At 45.5% G+C, this 19,381-nt stretch overlaps 1 protein-coding gene across 1 annotated transcript in view; it reads right to left on the bottom strand.

Moving 5' to 3' along the window:
- Positions 1-19,381, bottom strand: part of SYNPR (synaptoporin) — a 167,225-nt gene that overhangs the window by 31,796 nt on the left and 116,048 nt on the right. The window contains exon 3 of the mRNA XM_044451909.1: positions 500-624. Within this exon, the coding sequence (XP_044307844.1) occupies positions 500-624 (125 nt within the window). The remainder of the gene's footprint in view (positions 1-499; positions 625-19,381) is intronic.

The raw sequence follows: 19,381 nt of genomic DNA on the forward strand, positions 1-19,381 counted from the left end.
TTGCTATAAAATGAAAAGAAACAACTCATTCCAAGTAATTAAAATTTGGCAATTAAGAGAAGCTATTTAAAGGGCAATTTAGAGGCTTTTCATGACTAATCATTCACCTTTGTTTATCAGGAATTAAAAAAAAAATCTGGGCTGAACCTACAATGTGGAAATGTCTATTTAAATTTGCTGAATGAGACATAGTTGTATGTAAACACTATTAAATCGTCTTGCCGCTGGGAAAGGAACTGCTGGATAATATTAAGTTTGGTGTGGAATCTTCATTTTAATCTCCCTTCTAGCTAACTGAGGAAGAATAACACTCCAGCAGTGCTAAAGCAACCAGAACTACCCTCTTAGATCACATCTCCATACCAACTTGCATGTCTCCTCACTTGGGTAAATCCATAGGCAACCAACATCAGTTCTGAGCTGCAGTAGGCAGTGGCATTCTAAGTTATATGTTGAACCTCTCAGGTAAACAGCGAAGAAGGAAAACCTGAAATATTACCTGAATGGATAGGCAAAGGCTATGTCAATGCTGAGGTCGCTCTGTGTCTTGTTTGCACAGTCCACGCTTAGTCGCAGTCCGCCAGAATAGCCACCACATGTTGCAAATGCAAAGATTGCAAAAAGCTGTGAAAAGACAATTGCAAGATCAGCTTACCCTGCAGTGCAATTCCAGCATGTGTAAATATTTATGCAGCAGCAGCTGCAACAGAACCGTTCAGTCTTGTCCCATGGAGGAGGGCAGAGGCAGGCAGATGTCAGCAGATTTTTAATTTATTGACTTCTGGCCTAAAACAGGAGTTTGGCCAGATAACAGCAGCTGCCAGGAGAAGAATAATGCTGAAGCTAAGTTATAGCAAGAAAGCCATGCTACTGCTGTTGCTGCTGCTGATTGCCCATCCTATCCCACCCTGAGAAGAATGCTGGTCATTGGTCGTCTGGAACTCTCACAGAAATCCCATACAATTTTATCAAAAAGGAGGCTCTGTCACATTTCTGACTCTTTGCTCACATTGCCCTTAGTGCTTGGCTCATGGCTGCCTGTATGGTTTAGCCACATTAACCACAATCACTTCCTCACACAGGGCATAGTTGAACTATGGGATTTGCTACCGTGAGATGCCGGGATGCCCCCACATGGCTGCCTTGAAAGGGGTATAGGCAAATCCATGGCTGGCAGTGACCTATTATCTCCAGGCGGAGCGGCAGTGTGTGCCTGCACCCCTGCGGTGTGACCCAGAGGGGGGGTGCGCTGCACTCATTCCAGGCATGCAGGCTTCCCACAGGTGTCTGGTTGCCAACAGTGGGAACAGAATGATGAACCAGGCAAGCTTTTGGCTTGATTCAGTGCTGGACTCCTTAGGCGAACCCTGTTTAACACTCCCTTTTTAGCATAGGTGGACTGCTTGCTCCATTTGCCCTGGCTTAGTTCAGTATCATGAACCCTGTTTGGGAAATTCTGTCACAATCCATCAGATGCCATTGATTTTTATGTTCCTGATCACGAGCTGCACTTTAACAACATATCTAATCCTCTGAGCACAGCCACTTAAAACTGAATTGAGCATCTAGGAAGCATCAGTCTGGACTCTTACAATATAGAAAAGAAAGAAAAATGGCAGAGGGACATTTCAAAACTTCACTGAAACATACAGCCAGTTCACACAGACCACAACATGGCCAAGACAAGTCAGTGGGAAATCTTATCATTACATTATTTCTCCCTTCCATCTTGGCTTTCCCCATGTTGATCAACTTTATTTATTCTTTATGTAATAAAGCTCATATCTTGCTTTTCTAGTGTACAGTACATGCTACTGTATGATCCCAAAACAGGTAGCCTTCCGTAAGGCTGCTAAGTCTATACTTTACTTCTGTACTAAAGTCAACTTCCAGCACGTAGCAGGTATGCTTGGAAAGCTGAGTGTTTATTTCCATTTCTCTGCAATAGCAACCCACTGCTACTGTTCAACTAAGATGGGTTCAGGCAGGTTTCCTCGGCCAGTTACCCTGTAGATATTTTGGACCTCAAACCCATGGACTGAACCTATAAAGAAGTACTGGTGGAGGAAATGTGCTGTTTGAGTAACTTTGCTATTTTTTGCTTCTGATTTAATGGGCAAAGCAGAGGCTCCGTCATTTCACTGTGGGGGAAGATGAACGAATCACTATTTGGCATGGTATCAAAAAGCATAAAAGAGGAAAAAGCCATTTACTTGTACATCCTTGAATGCCCAAACCAGCTTTAGACATGGCAGATTTAAAGGAATTAAGCACAGGGAGCAGAAGAAATCCATTCTTCACTTGAAATTGTTCTCAGATGAATAAACTAGAGAGTCAACAACCTTGCTCTCCTTAGCCATCATATTTTTTTGCAGAAAAATGGAAGTACCTGCTGTGTGTGTGTGCGTGTGTGTGCACACTTTTAATGTTATGCCCAGAAGGCTTCACAGAATGTAAGGGGCCCTTTCACAATGAGCAACCTAGTGTGCTCTGGCAGAGGGCATATTCCCACAACCACCTAAGTACACTTTCTTATTCACACAGTATGTACCTCACTTCCAAAACATGATAGTACAGTCCAAAAGGGGACCCCCTCAGATCTGCCTGGAGACCTGTTCTTTCACCCCCCGCTCATGGTGCATGGGCAAGACCACCATTTGGGAACGGGAAATCTCCAGATTTCATGCAACTACCCAAGCAGAGGACAGTAGGAAGGGGCAGAAGCAGTTCTCCCGACTTTACTACCGGTTGACCTCCATATGGCTCCCTCTTCACACCCACAAGGGGGAAGGAGTGCTTGCTAAAATGATAGAATTTTAAATTTTGGCACAGGTGAGGCAAATTGTGAAGTCTTGTTCCCAGGTGACCAACAATAAGGTTAAAAAAATTGCCATTGACTGGGAAAATCTATTATTATTAACAAGTATTTGGAACACAGTGCAGTATCCGATTATGGTATCTTTCAAACAGGTAGAATTGAAAGAAAGAAAAACCCTCAAATAATTACAAAGCAAAGTTGGGCAACCTGTCGCCCTCCAAATGTGTAGCACTACAGGGCCCATCAGTCCTAACCAGCATTGCCAATGTTTAGACATTGAGGGAGCTGCCGTTCAAAACATCTGGAGGACACCAGGGTTATTCCTGGTTTACAAAATTAAGAACCTCTGGGCATCTTAAAGAAATTTGTTGCTTAAGGACGGAGCAAGGATACAGTCCAAGTGCGGAGGCTCATATGCACCCAGTGCATGGAATGAGGGGTGGCGCTCTGTATTTAATCCAGATGGCTCTTTGCAGCCATTTAGATGGAGTGCAAGGGGGCCGGGGGGCCACCTCCTGGCCCGGCCCTCTTTTGCCTGGGCAGGCTGCACTCTTGTACCCATCTTGCTGGCAGGGTGGCTACTTCTTCCTCACCAGCTGGGTGGAAGGGGAGGCGCTGGCTCATCCTTTCACCCCAGCTTCGGAGATCACGGGAACCCGGGGCTTTGAATCGTCTTGCCCCCTGCCACCTGCACAATGTCAGGAAAACACAGGATTGTGCCCCAAGGCATCTTTCCTTTGTAGCAATGATTCACACACCTAGCAGTAGAAAGCGGGTCAGTGTCACAGCGTATCCTTATGGACGGTGCAAATCTGCAATAACTTGCCCCTGTTGCCGTTCGGCAACAAAACAAACGTTTTGTTTTCCCCTTGCCTTTGTGCCGCTCTTAGTGCACGTACATCTGCAGCTCAGGGTGATGAGCTGTTGAATGTCAGTTTTACAATTCTCTATCTAAAACTAAATTCCAGGAGGCACTGCCAACTTTGGCTGCAAAGAAACAAAGGACAGAAAAGACAGAAAGAAAATGTAGACAGAAAAACTGAAAATAAGGCATTTAAAAAATACATAACAACAAGCTGCATTCACACAACACGTCAAAACCACACCTTTGAACCAGCTCAGAATACCCATCATCCATGAGTATTCCCACTTTTCTAGGAACGCAGGAAGATGTCATAGACTTGACAGCTCTATCTAGCTCAATATAGTCTGATCTGATTTATTTATTATTTACTTATTTAAAGCATTTCTATGCTGCCCCCATTGCAACAAAGCCTCGGGGCGGCTCACAAAGAATACATAAAAACATACATAAATAATAGTAATATAACAATTTAAAAGAAAAATTTTTTAAAAACCCCCGGTGCATTCTTGGCTAATTTTAAAATCCTAATAATTCAATAATTTGCAATTAAAATACATTTTAAATAAAAAGGTCTTTGCCGGGCGCTGAAAAACAAATAACAACGGCGCCAGGTGGACCTCCCTGGGGAGCGCATTGCACAGATGGGGCGCCACCGCAGAGAAAGCCCTCCTCCGGGTACTCACCCTCCTAATCTCATTCACAGAGGGTTCCCGGAGAAGGGCATCCATTGCTGATCCCAAGGGGCGGGAGGGCATATATGGGCGCAGGTGTTCCTTTAGATATCCAGGTCCCAAGCCATTTAGGGCTTTATAAGTCATAACCAACACCAACACCTGACTGGCAGCAGCTCTCCAAGGCTTCATACAGAGGTCTTTCCAATCACTTGTTCCTGGGCTGCATTACCTGGAGATGCTGGGAGTTGAACTGGGGATCATCTATTAATTCATCCAAAGCATGTGGTCTCTCATGGGGTGATGATCTCTCACATGCTTTAACATGAGCTGTGGACAGACAGGTTAAGTTTCCAGATATGGCTGACAGGTGAAAGCAGAAAGGAGAGGTACTTTAAGCGGAGAGAAGGCAGCTTGGAGTTTAATTCATTTTTCCCTTTTCCATTAACTTGGTCCTCCCTGAAAAGGAAGCAAGTGGGTGGATGGCAGATAGCCTGCTGAGGAAGATCAGGGAGATCTTAGCTGCTTTGTGTTTGGGGCTAGTTGTGGCACTGTCTGCTCTTGGTATCTCCTACTGTGGCACATTATAAACGTTGGGGAATGGGATTTCATTCATTCATTCATTCATTCATTCATTCATTCAATTTTTCTAGACTGTTCTATAGAAATGCTTTCAAAACAGTTTATGGTATAAATATAATCACAATAGCAAATCCATAGTGATTGTAACTGTTCAAAAATAGTAACAAAATTAATAAAAAATAAGATTACAATAATAACACAATAGACATTGATCCACAGCAACCAACTGATCCTAATATAAATAAAAAACAGTATAAAATCATAGCCATCTTGTTCAACATTTAAAATAATGGGAGAATAAAAAGGTTTTGACCTGGTGCCAAAAAATATACAGTGTTGGTGCCAGGTGCCCCTCCCTGGGAAGTTCATTCCATGGATGGGGGGCCACAGCTGGGAAGCCCTTGTCCAATTCTTGCCAAATCTGAGTGACTGTATCCTCAAAGTTTGGCACAAACTCGTCACAGCAGGCCACCGAGGGCTCTCCACAATCCTCTTTGGAATGAGTTGCTCAATGTACTGTTCTGTTGTCCGTTTCAAAAAGGGTGAGCTTTTGGGCACAAGGACTGTGAACAGAAGGTGGAATGATGAGGATGTGGACTTGACATTACAGAAAAATGAGGGATGATGGAATTATGGTGGCAAGCCCTCCAGTCCTGGTCTAAAGATGGTTGTGCTTCTGAATGGTAGCTGAGTAAATACCTGACCATCCAGCAAGTGATCATGGAGGGAGATCTGGCATGATCTGTGTTATGGAAGAGGTGTCTGTGGCTGTTGAGCAGCAGGATGGGTGGTACACCAACAGATTCCCAAACCTGTCATAGGGGGGATCTCAGGTGTGATATTGGAGTCCCCAGTATCCATGCAGAGATCACCTTGCTGGAAATGGCTCAAGAACTGGTGATCTGTTTGGCCATTCTGCAGCTTTCCAGAATGATACCAGTTACCAGTTACAGATTGTATGGCCTGAGGATGTGGGCAAAATCCATAACTGTGCGAGGTCAACTATTTCTGTACTTCCTGGCTGATTGAGGCCATTAAAGGAAGATTGGTCAGGTGGGTGAGGAGAATAGTGAATGACTCCTTCAAGGAAGATGTCAGTCCAACTTCTCCCAAGATGACTTGCAAAGTCCCCTCTGGACTGCACCATGGTGACCAATTTCTATCTTCAATTTCAAATCTGTCCTTTTCCTGTGGATGCAACTGATATTGCTAGTTAACCATTAAAGAGCCATATATCAAAGGCCGGAGGGCACCTAAATGGAACACAACACTGGCAGTATGCTGGGGGATAAAAGCAATGTGATTTTTAGCGGAAGTATCTGAACAGGCTCCACAGTTATCAGATATGCAGAACAATAGTAAGCCATAATACAATGTTAATGAAACAATTTGTTCAGGGCCAGGTAGGTCTAACAAGACAGACTAAAATGCCAGCAGGTGAAATGGAAGACAAGACTCAGTGTGCATTTTGTCATTGTATATTTACACTGGAGCTGTAATTGTTGCTACTATGTCATGAACAATAGACCTCTCACAAGTAAATGAGGCACAATTATTTCCTCTAAGAAAACTGTAGAAGCTGTTCATCCCTTGGAATTAATTCACTTGTACGAAGAGCAGCGGTGAAAATTGGTATTAATTATGCAACTGCAAAATATGGGGCAAAGTCAGAAAACAATATATTTTGGGAGACAGGGAAATGCATGGTAGCAGAGACATTTTTTAGTTTAATTAAATTCCCATAGTTTTAATGCACAACAAATGCATACAAGGACTGACATTGATGGCTTTAGGCTTCTACTGGTTAGCTGAAAACATAATGGTACAACGTGGGCTTCATTATGTATATTTCCCGAGCAATGACTGACACCCCTAAGTCCGGGGTAGACAAACTTTTTAGGCTATGCATCTATTTGGCAATGCAAGGAGCTGTCTTGGGCACCACCACAAAATGGGAAACCATGGGAAACGTGGCTCCACAAATAAAAGTGACAGGAGTCCCTCTTTATTCCCCCTTCTTTTTGTGGGTAGCTCAGCACACACAGAGGAAAGCATCAGCTTGCAGCCACCCACCGTCTTCACCATCATCACGTTTTCTCTGAGGCATTCTTGGAAAAGGACTATGGCAGTGAGCGGAGGCCTGAACTTTGCTTTAAAACGAACCCGGATATTTATTGTTTTTTAAGTGGCAATGGCAGGGCATTTTGGCAGGTGCCCATAAAGGCCCTAACCCTAACCCTAACCCATGGACACCATGCTGCCTCCCCTTAGTTTAAATGGCAATCTCATTATGTTCTACCTCTTATAAAAATTCAGAAGTAACCCTCTTCTGTGGGAAGCTCATTTGTATAGAAGGAAGGTGAGCCTCAGTGGACCTTTCCAAGCCAGCAGCCAGGCCTCGGTGTTGGCGTGGGCGTCTTCCCTTTGGGCAATCCGGCTGGTCCCCTAGATAGAGACGTAGTTGCGAAAGTGCTTGCAGGAGTCTCGTCAAGGGATGTGGGAAGCAGGCAGAGCTGCGGTGGGCTCTAGCTCTTTCTTCCTTGACAGAGCTGGGTCATCAGGCATGTATAGCGATGACTAGAGCAGCCAGAAGGTGCCTGCTGACCTCATGCAAGCACTGCATAGGAAATGGGAGTTTCCACGGGCTAATTCTCAGAACATCACTTTCTTTTGAACTTTCTTTCCATATTTGGAACAAAGTTTTCAATCTTTCAATTTTAAATGCATTGTTCAGGGAACTTAAAGAGCTTTTTCTTGAACTTGGTGGCCTCCAGATAGCTGAATGACCACTGAGGGAGTATGCCAAGAGGTGCCACCGGTGACAGCCAGGGAACGTGCAAAGTGCGCTGGGCAGGGCGGGGGGGGAGGGTAGTGGGAAGCGTTTGGACCCAGCATGGCTCCTAGCTGGCATGCCAGCGGATCGGAACTTCAGAACGAGCTTGGAAGAAAATGACTTACTTCTGTTTGGCGGACAACCTGTGGTGGCTGAACCTATTCCAAACTGGGCTGAGGAGAAGGCTCCTGTCACTGCTTGTCGGATGCTGTTAGCTGAGGCAACAGCTTTGCTCATTTTATCCTTTAGCGCCCTGCTTGTGTGTTAACCAATAGCCAAAGGCAAGACAATAAAATTAGTTATAAAGGTGCAAGACTACAGGATGAAAAAAATAAAAATAACAACCAAGGCAAAGCTAGCAGCAGTGTGAAGACTTAAAATAAAAGTACAAGATTTAAAACGGGAACTGAAGAACTAAAATGCCTGGGAAAAGTTAGAAATGTCTTCACCTGACACTGAAAAAAGCAGCATACTAACAAGCTGATGAGCCTGTCTGGGAAGTTCATTCCACAGCTGGGTTCCTGCAGGGAAGGCTCTCTTCTTTGTGCCCACTCAGCTCACTTCTTTTGGAGGTGGTTCCTAGAGAGGAAGTGCTGAAGAGGGTCTTAGGGTCTGGGCAGGGTTTGAGGAGAGACAGTCCTTCAGGTAATCTGCCCCAAACCATTTAGGGCTTTGAATGATAACACCAGCACTTTGAATCAGCCCTGGAAAGGGACTGCCTAGCAGCCGGTGCAGGTGGAAAAGTTCTGGCATATTGTGATTATGTTGGCTAGTCTTGGTTAGCATTTTTGCTGTCCTACATTAAACCAGCTGAAGTTTCCATGCTGCTGCAGCTGCTTTTAATCATAGCTAATAGTATGGTTTAAGAGAGGGGAACTGTATTAAGTCACTCTTGCTTCATACAAAAGGTTACACAAGAAATGGCCTAAAGATACCCACTCGATGAGACATACGCATGATGGGCGTTTCGCTTGGCTTATGACGCCACATGTCCTTCCCCAAGTCTTCCACTAGACAAGTCTTCCTGGTATGACATTTGAGGAACACTGCCAGAGAATAAATGCGAAAGGCATCTTGCTATTCTAGTGATAGGTCATCTTTTCCAAGTGCATCATCGCTTCAGTGAAATGTGGGCGGCAAGGCAAGGCAAGGCAATTCACCACCACCAGCTAGTCTGCTGTTCGCATATTTCAGGAGAATTCACAGATTAGTTTTTTACACTGCAGTGCAGAGGAAGCTGAGCATCAATTAGGGAGAGTCAGCTCTAGCATCACGCCAAGTATGGAGCCATTATTTCCTAGACATTCAAAAGTTTCTACATGGGCTGAACTTTATATTTGCTTGTGTGTTTATTTTTCAGAAATTATTTGTTCTCTCAGTTGAGTAACTCCCGATACCCACAAGGTTAGGGAATGGGCAAAACAGCTCACGTTGCACGAACAGCTGCTAAGGCTGATTCAAAGGGACAGAATGCAAAATGTGTCGGGGCCATTGGTGCAGATGTAGCTCCCTGGAGACAGCAAGGAGAGCTGTGTTCCCTTCGTCAGCCTTACTCCTCTCATCACTCGCTGGGCGCTGAGGCACCTGGGCCACCCTGCCCCAGCTACCCAAGCGCGTTCCTGCTCCTGCTGTTTGTGCCCCAACCACTTGTGCTGTCAGGGCCACTGCTGCCTCCAAAATATCACCGACTGGCTGGGTTCACACACTGTTATCCCTGTTGGTCTGTTGTGTCATCTTGACCCAGTTGTGGTGTTTCTGAATGATGCCTTTTGGAAACCACGGACAGAATCGATAATCTGTTCTTAGACTTCCACACTTCACTGTGGCTTCTCCAGTCCTCCAGACCTGGGATCTCCAATTTACCACTGTTGGTTTGGAAACACCTGCAGAAGACTATGGAGTCCTGCAAAGCCATCCATTCTCTACTATTCCAGCAAAGCACATCATAACCTACCTTATTCTTACTGCCCAAGTTCTGTGCCTGTCCCCGTTTACTTTCAGAAACAGGAAAAAAGTGGGTGACTGCATGGAGGGAGAAGTGAGGAATCATGGCAAAAGTGTTATTATGACCCAAGAAAAAATCCTTCGGGGGATGGAGTGGTGAGGAAGCACTGCAGAGCATGGATTTCTTTTGGCAGACTGAACAGGGTGAGACTGCTGCAGTCCAGAGACAGCAACATCGTTAGCAAGGAGATGTTGCTCACAGGGACTGCTGGCGTGCAGGACAACAGTGGGGTGAGGGAGTGAGGCGCTTGCTGCTGTGGGAAACACACAGTCATCCGACTGGTATGCTTGGGCAAAAGTTTGTGCATCATGGAAGACATGGAGGGTGTAAACTCAGGCACGGTCTCTGATCGGGGTCTGCTCTCCGCTTCCTTCAATGTGCTCCTTGGGATGGCTGACTCTCCCGGACCACAGGAAATCCGGTGGACAGGCGATACGAGAAGAGCTGGTCCCCACTTACTTACTGATATACCGTAATATCTACTGTGGCTTCTGGAGGAGGAGGAATGCCACTGAGTGCCCCCATGGGGGCTGGCAGAGAGTCCTGCCATGGCTCTGTGCGTAGCCCCACACATGGGAACTCCAGGGAGCTGTGTTATATTTCATTCCTGGGCAAAGGTGCTTCTGTGCTGCAGAATCCACACCACTGCCTCTCCCAGGCCACTAAGCCAGTTTTTCCTGCCCTGGATACTAGGGGTACTTCCAGAAGGGAGCCTCCTATTGCTGTTAATCCAAAGGCACTGCACAGCAATCCCACAGCCTCTTCTTTAAGATTAATTTCTCAGAAAAAGGAAGAGGGACAGCACACAAGGACTCTAAAAGGAAGACAATTTCATCTGGATATGGACCCTTTAACCCTTGGTAAAATTCCATAAATGAAGCCATGCAATTGCAAAATAAAAACTATAGTAAGAAGCACCTTTGCTTCGCTGACCTCCCTGCACAGAACTGTACTTTGATACACGTGGTAGAGAAGCCAGGCTTAAACCGGCACTGGTGCAATTGGAGCTTCTCGCGAGGACCGGGAATGTGAAGGCGGCAGAGATTCCCCCATGTGGTGCTGCTCTCAAACACAGACCCCCGATGAGCATGCAGGCGTCACGACACCAACAGGCAGCGATGCCTGTGCAGCTTTCCACCTTGCACAAGGGAGACTCTGGTGTGCTCAGGTGTTTGTGCACAGTGGCCGCATGCGACCGACTGGCGTCTCTCGGCCGCTCGGTGGCAGGTCTGGCAGCACTTGGTTCCTGGTGGCCGCAGCTTCGCAGGAGGGCCCATTCTTTGCTGGGTATCTATTATCAGTGGCAACTGTAGCCTTACCTGAAAAGGGACATTATTGAATTGGAACAAGTACAGAGGAAGACAACAAAAATGATCAAGGGGCCGGAGCAGCTCCCCTGCGAGGAGGAGCTACAACAATGGACACTGCCCAGCTTGGGAAAAGGGTGAGCAAGGGGAGATATGACAGAAGTGCATAAAATAATGCACGGAGTGGGGAAGGGGAGAGTGAGGCGTTTTTCTCACCTGGGGTTCTCCCATGAAGTTGTTTAGGAGGAGGTTTAGGAGAGACAAGAGGCAGTACCTCTTCACTCAGCATAAGGCTGAACTGTGGAATTTGCTTCCATGGGAAGTGGTCCATAACCACATGCACCCGTTACTAAGGAGCTTGGGTGGGAGGAGGCCTTGCACGCCTCCTGCTTGAGCGATCCTGCAGGCGGCTGGCCTGCCACCGTGTGCATGGCGTGCTGGAGGGGGCAGCCCTTTGCTCTGATCTGCCATGGCTTTTCTTATTGTCAGGCGAGCCGTGGGGGATGCCTGGGCTCGAATGCATTTGTCTCACCAGCATCCTTGCTGCTGCACTGCAAATCCTGCTGATTCTGGGAATGCTGGCTGCAGATGGGACGGGCCATATGTCTGTGGAAACTGCTGCAAAGGCACTGCTGGTGCAGCAGTGCAACATCTGGGATCTTTGGCTGCTGGCGAGGGTTGAGTAATACTGCAGAATTACAAAAGTTGTGATGTTATTGCTTGCATGATTTTTTTTTTTTTGGCTGGAGGATATAATCTGGTGGCAAGTCATACTACTATACAATGCTCTAGAAGCCTGGTTTTATTAGAAATTTAAAGTGTCACTGCTTGTTTCAGTGGTGGTGGGAAAAAAATCATCAAGCAATTTTATTGGCTACCTGTTGCCTTTAGGAGCTAAGCACATTGCAGGCATTTCTGTCACGGCCTTTATGTACTACCCCTATGCACACGCACGTGGAGGCACTGGCTGGTGAAACACCTTGCCCTTCACAAGCATTGCCCTCTTTTTCAGAACAGGTATTGCATTGTTATAGTTAAAACCATAATCTTTCTGACGCTCCAGCCTACGGATTCATCATTAGGCTGGAATTTTGCGCTGCAAATGCTCAGTGCTTTGAGATCCACCCCCACAGTGGTGTGGGGAGAAAAGGACTGAGCCCAGGACTAGGGCTGGCTGTCAGTGTCAAGATCAGGGAGTGTGAGGACGGAGCAGGATGCTGCACACCAAGTCAGAAGGATACCAGGATTTACCCTATGGGAGTCCAACCACTGGCCCCTGCAGACCAGTATGATCCACACTGAATGGCAGTGGCTCACCAGGGGCTCAGACAGAAGTTTTTCCAGCTGTGCCTGGAGACACCAGGGATTGCGCCTGGCAGGAAAGCAGAGCTGCAACGCTCCACCTAGCGTAATACAGGAGAGGCAGTGGCTCTTTCGGAGGGGAGTCTCTTCCAGGCGTCTAACAGGCCCTGAATGCATGCATAGCAACTACAGCCTTTCCCTGAATCCTTCACTGGCTTTGTGCCCTCTGGGTCAATTGGCCTGCAGTTCCCATCGTCCCCTGCTAGTATGGGCAGTTTTGGCTTAGTATCCAGCCTTTAACTCTCACAACACGAAGAGCTGAATTCAAAGCTTAGGAGCTGCTTTCAGAAGCAGACGCATTATACAGGCATAGTCTTAACGGCATACAAAGTGAGCTTATTATGGGTGGGGAAGTGCAACTAAGCATTCTGCTTAGCAATGAGTCCTTGTTCTGTTCTTTTTACATTAAGTGCTTAAAGTAATGAATGCACTTTATAGTAATGAATGCGAACTATATGGGCATTTGTTCGCATTTCATCATAAAAGCGTAGGGAATAGCCGCCGGTCTTCTTTTTGTAATGAGATGCCAGGACAGCCACTGCAGCTCTCCCACACTCTTCAACATTTCGCAGATGAAAGTAGGGGCACGCTCGTTGCCATGACCCTATTCCCAAATCACTGCTTGAACCCCTCTCTTATGATCCATTATCCATCTGATGCTGGATCTCCTCTCCAATAACTCCTTTGAAATCCAAAGTGTTACTATTTTGCCAAAAGATATGTTAGGCACAGCTGTCCGAAAAAGTGGCTGTTGTCATGCGCTGTCAAGTTGCACGTGCTGCCCCATGGTGGTCCTATGAACGAGAGCCCTCCTCCTTCACAGCTCTGCTCAGCTTTTGTAAACACAAGGCTACAGATTCCTTTATAGAACTGATCCATCTCATGGCTGGGCTTCTGCTCTCCTTCCGCCCTTGCCTTCCCATGGCATTTTCGTCTTCTCCAGTGAGTGCTGCCTTCTCATGATGGGTCCAAAGTATGGCAGCTTTGGTTTCATCATAGTGATCAGGAATGCAATAGTGTGGATGATCTTGGCCTTGGTCACCAGTGAAATGTCCTTAGACTTGATGCTGTTTTTCTCGTTCCTTCATTGCTGCCCTTTCAAGTCACTGTAGCTTAGAATAAGAAATCAAGAGCAAATTCAATCCCAGGTTAGGAATGCTTGAAAGGCCAACAGGAGAACATATTATTTTACTAGGAAAAATAAAGAGAAGGTGGAATGAAATCAATACACAGAAGAGATGAAAGGATAACAAACTCCTTCAAAGACGAATCCTATGAGGAAGAGCCTGCAATGTTAGAAAGTGTAGTGAAAGCTTCTCTGAAAACACTTGGAAAGTATAAAATACCTGGAGTAGACAGGATACCAACAGAACTATTCCATGCTGCAAAGCTTAAAAATGTTCAGTATGCATTCCAGTCCCCAAGAAGGGAGGTGCTAAGGGGTGCAGCAACTACAGGACTGTTGTGCTGATTTTCCATGTTAGCAAAGTGATGCTTAAGCTGCTCCAACAAAGCATTTTACCCTAAATGGAGAAAGGAAGGCCTAAAATTCAAGCATGATTCCAAAAAGGAAGAGGCACTTGAGAACATATTGCACATGTGGATTAACTGTTGCAGTGCAGCAAAGAATTCCAGAAGTGTGATCTGCGTGGCTCTTGAGAAGGTACAGATGGCTCTGAAAGAAACGGAAGTGCCTCAGCACTTGATTGGACAAGAAGCTTCTGTTTGAGCAGAATATGGAGAAACAGAATGGCTTCCCAAAGGGCAAGGTGTTTCTGTCTCTTTCTCTGTCAAAAGGAAAGCTGGGTTAGGATAAGAGGAATGAGTGAAAATTGGTGGAAGTTACACCCCTAATTTAAGTGATGTAGATGATAACATATAATTGGCAGAAAGCAGTAATGAATTGAAATAATGCCTGATGAAAGAGAAGAAGAAACTGCAAAAGCACTAGCGCAACTGAACAGTGGAAAAAAATACCTACAGAAGAATTAGACAACTCTAGTGTTAACAGTGAAGACACTGAAACTGAGAAAGAAATTGTATGCCTTGGCTCAGTCATCAATTCAAATGGAGACTGTAGCCAAGAAATTAAAAGAAGGCTAAGCCTTGGAAGGAAACAGAAAAGAGCATCACACATAAAAAAGTTTATCTGCAGACAAAGGCCAAGATCATCCACAGTATTGTATTTTCAGCCACTATGTATGGGTGTGAATACTGGGCAGTCTAATAGAACGAAAACTGAGGCATTTGATGCACAGTGCTGGACAAGTGAACTCTGGATCCTAGAGGAAATCAAGCCAGAAGTTTCCTTGGAAGGAGAAATGATGCAACTGAAGCTGTTGCATTTTGGGTACATCAGGAGAAGGTAGGCCACACTGGAAAAGGCCAGCAGGCTAGGGAAAGTTGAAGGAAGAACAGGAAGACCAGATATGAGATGGCTTGATTCCATAAAGGAAGTTAGAGCCTTGAATTCAAAAGAGCGGAGCCAGGCTGTCAAGGGCAGGACATTCTGGAAGGCACTCATTCCAAGTGTTGCCACAAGTGAGAGATGACTTGATGGTATGTAACAACAAATCCACTAGCTAGCATCCTAATAAACTCTCCCTGACCTGGGTTCAGGACTGTAGATAAAACAAGCCTTAGGGTGCCTGGTCCTGTTTGAAGGGCTGCCCCAGGCCTGTCCTTTATTTGAAGGACTGGCCAGTCCAAAACTGATAAAGAACATAAAGAAGCCTCAGAAGGGAGCTCTGGGCCTTGGACTTGCTCACCGGGAGCACCAGGACAGCCGACTGAGCAAGGTGCGCAAGCCACCTACGCACACACAGTCTTCCAGACGGCCTCCGTCCAAGGCAGGAGAAACGTGCGGGAAAACTTTGCCTATGCACTTCTTCTGCCCTTTTAGGATGACTGTAGTCATCCAGATGTGGAGGGTTATGGGAGGCCTCATTGGATTGCACTGGCCAAGGCTCTTGGGTGTGTTGGGACTAAAGAGTGGCAGTGGCGTGGCACACCCAGATGAGAAAGCTACTCTGTGTCCCCACAGTAGTATCCAACAACGCACGTATAAGGAGATTTTTAAAATACCTATTGTGGAAAATATATAAAAGCACAAGAGTATTGAACTGGCTTGTGTCCACACTGGAATACTGAACCCCTTCTGTCCCTGCCGCGTTTTGTTTGTAAAGGTCTTTTTGTCCATGTGATTAAAGCTATTGTGGAGTAGATGGACCTCAGAATAGCATGGATCCATCAGGGGCAACAGCACCTAATGAAACTGCAGAATACACACACCAAAAGAATAGGATTCTATATTCTGAATGACCATATGGCCCATACTATTGCTCTTCTATATCTTAAAAAGCAAAAGTAGCAGAAAGTAGTTGTCCCATTTAAATCAATGTCTTTTGTTGTTGAAGGTATTACAGGGAATATTGCTTGGCACCAACACAATGCTGCTCAAAAGATTTCAAATTATATGAATAGAGAGGCTGCAAATGTTAGACCCCTGCATGGAATCATATTCTACCTGCTTCCAGCTGACATCAAAAGAGCTTCAGGAAAGTAAGTCAATGGAGCACTTACGTAGCGTGATAAAATTACTGGCATTTACCATTTGACTTCCAATGCCTGCCACAGCAGGTCAGCATCCAATCTAATCCACACCGTGTCATAGCTTGATGAAGTTATGATTAGTTTTTTATTTTCATAAAGCGTAGAAAGAAGGCAACTCAGCTCTTACCAGGTCAGTAGTTAACTGTTTCAGAGGCACTGGAATGGAGGTATGATTGCCCAAGAATGAAATGCAGCATTGATTTCTGATCATTGAGCAATGAGCAAGTTTAGAGTTAGGTTCAAATAAATAAGTAGTTTCCTGACAAAAAGTCCCACAAAATCAGATAAGTTGGCTTTATGAGGCCACTAGAAAGAATTCACACACAGGAGATTAAGCAGCAACAAACTGTGTATCAACTATTCGTTTTCTTTAATGGAGATGGAGAATGAATGAAGTTTACCACAAGAAGTCCATGTTGTCTTATCATTTCAATAAAAAATTGGAGAAAAACCCACCAAAACACCCTGACCAGTGGAGCGCAGTCCTAGCACTGGACATCAGCAGAGGTAGAGTATATCATTTGCACAAATATTTGAGGTTCAAAGGTATTTCCACTTAAAACATTTCAGGCAACTGCACACTGGCAGATGTCAAGCAAAGCTTCGCTGCACTGTAGTCATGCAAAGACTCATTGCTTCATTCTGCAGAGTCTTAATGGCAGGTGGTGTGCACGGAAGTAGACCCTTGCTCCATGCAATTCATATCTGTAACTGAGTTACGTGTCTTCGTCCACAACGTAGGATTCTGGGAAGGCGGCATTTTAATAAGTGAGACAAGAATACAAGGGGGTGCAGTTCAGTTAATGTCTCTCCCCTGAAGATTTGTACTTTAAAGACTAATTTCTACAGCAACGCTTTGTACTCATGGACTGGCTTCTGGAATCTAATGAAAAGCAAATGTAGCTTTTATTTAACACTTACCACAATGCTGGTGAAACATCAAAGTTAATTTGTAGTGTAAACATTTTTGATAGTAAGCTCCGTGGGGGCAGGGACTTGTCCTTTTGCACTACGTAAAAAAGCATCATGTGGTGGATGGCACTACATAAATAATTGCAAGGAAGCAAGAGATCGTGGAGCCGATCAGCTGTAGCAGGTGAAACAAAGCACTCTTTCTGATCTTGCCTTAGCGGGGTGGAATACACAGCAGTGCATGCTTTTCCCTCACTGTCCAAAAAAGTCATAAACACTTTTGTAGTGCTTAGATTATTGGGCTGGATTTTGGGAGACAGGAATTCTAGCTCCCATGCTCCCACCTTTGAGCTGACTCTCAGCCTGCTCTACCTCACAAGGCTGTTGTGAGGGTAAAACGGAGGGGAGGAGGAGGAGACCAGATAAACCAGTCTGGGTTCCTTGCAAGAATAATGAATCAATAAAATAAAAAAGCGAGGCGCCTTTCCTAGCCAGTATGTTTCAGAAGCTTGGGCAACACTGCTGTTCAAATAGGGGGTGTCACACCATCTCCCCATGTGCCCCGAGGCTTCTGATGTTACATCACAAGCGCATATGCTGCAGTAACCGACACATCAGGAAGGACTGTGCACAAGAGCAATTAGACTTACTCTAGGAAGTGAGTAAAACTGTGTCCGGATGGTACAACTTGCAAGCTCAGGCAGGAAGAAGAGTTCAGTGGTGTTGGCTTATTATTATTACTATTATTACATTTTGTACAGCCCACAGCCAAAGCTCTCTGGGCCATTTACAGCAATAATCATGGAATCATACACTCAAGTCACCCACCCCAATTCTGACCAGGCCTGACCCTGCTTAGCTTCCACAATTAGGCAGGAGGAGACACTTGAGGCTACAAGGAAGCCTATATGTGCTGTACATAGTAGAAATGTCAAGAAGGATGTGTTGGGGGGCCCTTTTCCTTAATGTGGCCATTTTCTGTATGAGTGAACACTCCTGCTGGGACGCTCTGCCATGCATTCTGCAATGGTACAGCCCAGGAGCACTGTCACCCTGCGATCAGCTGTTTGTTTCAGGGCATACGAGCACTGAGATCAGCGTGGCGCAGTGGTTAAGAGCGCAGGGCTGGGACTCAGGCGGTTTGGGTGCCAGTCCCGGCTCAGCCATGGAGCTAACCAGGTGACCTTGGGCCGGTCACAAACTCTCAGCCCAACCTTCCTCACAGGGTGGTTGTTGTGGGGGATAAGATGGAGAGCACCAGGAGAATGATGTAAGCCTGCTTTGTAAGAAAAAATAAAGAATAAAATAAGATTCCCTACACTTGCTCTGGAAATAACAACACTGCATTTCTATACAGCCCATAGCCAAAGCTCTCTGCTTCCAAACGAAGGACTTATGAGCAGTCAGAAGGCACATCACAGCTATACCGTCTTGGTTTCCTTAGCAGATTTTCTGTGGTCAGAAGAAACGTGGAGCAGGTGGTGAAAAAACAGGTTGATGTGATAAAAGTCTTGTCTAGAAGCACCCGAACGCTACGGGGCAGTTCTTTTCAACTCATACAATGAAAGCAATTTGCACAAATATATAACCGTTTCCACATTTCGTAGCTTCCCTAAAGAACAGCAAAAGCCCTGGCAAGCATGAGTGTGCCTTCATTGCCATTAAGAATTCTTCCAGTATCGCCCTTTTAAAAGCAGAGGCTTTAATTTAGTACTTCACATTTTAAGATAAAAACCCACTTAATATGAATCTTAAATCGATGGATGGTGGCTCTAGCGTTGTGAATATTTTTAACAGGCCAACCATCATGTTCTAATCATTTTACTTGCATAATAGTTTAATTCCATCGAGACAATTTTCCATCTTTTCCTTTGAAGAAAATCTTTACCTTAATCATCTCCCATTGATTATTCTAAAAAGAATTATTCCCCACCCCACCCCTCAACACACCATTTAGCTTAACCACATAATGGAATACTGGGCCTCCTCCCTCATTATATTTTAATAGAAATAGAATAAAACCTAACTGTATTCTAATCTAAAGGATTAAGAAGCTGGCTGTTTTCTCCAAGTGTCCAGGGAATAGCTCTCTGCACCGTCTTAGATTTCAAAAGCTGCATCTTTTCCTCCATCGAATAGCTCTGCTCCAAAGCAAACTGGACTCATCACACCACTGATGATGCTGAAAAGGGGGACAGAGGGCAGTCGCTCCAGCCCCTGGGCAGTGTCCAGAACGGGGGATAGAGGCCGATAGGCTGGTCTTACAGGAATGGCTCAAGCAGCATTAACCTTCAAGGTGGCAGCGGCTCAAGAGGAAGAGTCATTTGGGCTGCAACCCTTGCCTGGCGGGAAGTGCCACCAAACGGCGTGAGAATGTCTTAGCAGACACGGACAGGATTCTGTTGCACAGTAGC

The sequence above is a fragment of the Varanus komodoensis genome, unplaced genomic scaffold (genome assembly GCF_004798865.1).
Source record: "Varanus komodoensis strain SLA01 unplaced genomic scaffold, ASM479886v1 scaffold6_4, whole genome shotgun sequence".
In the NCBI taxonomy this organism is placed as follows: Eukaryota; Metazoa; Chordata; class Lepidosauria; order Squamata; family Varanidae; genus Varanus; species Varanus komodoensis.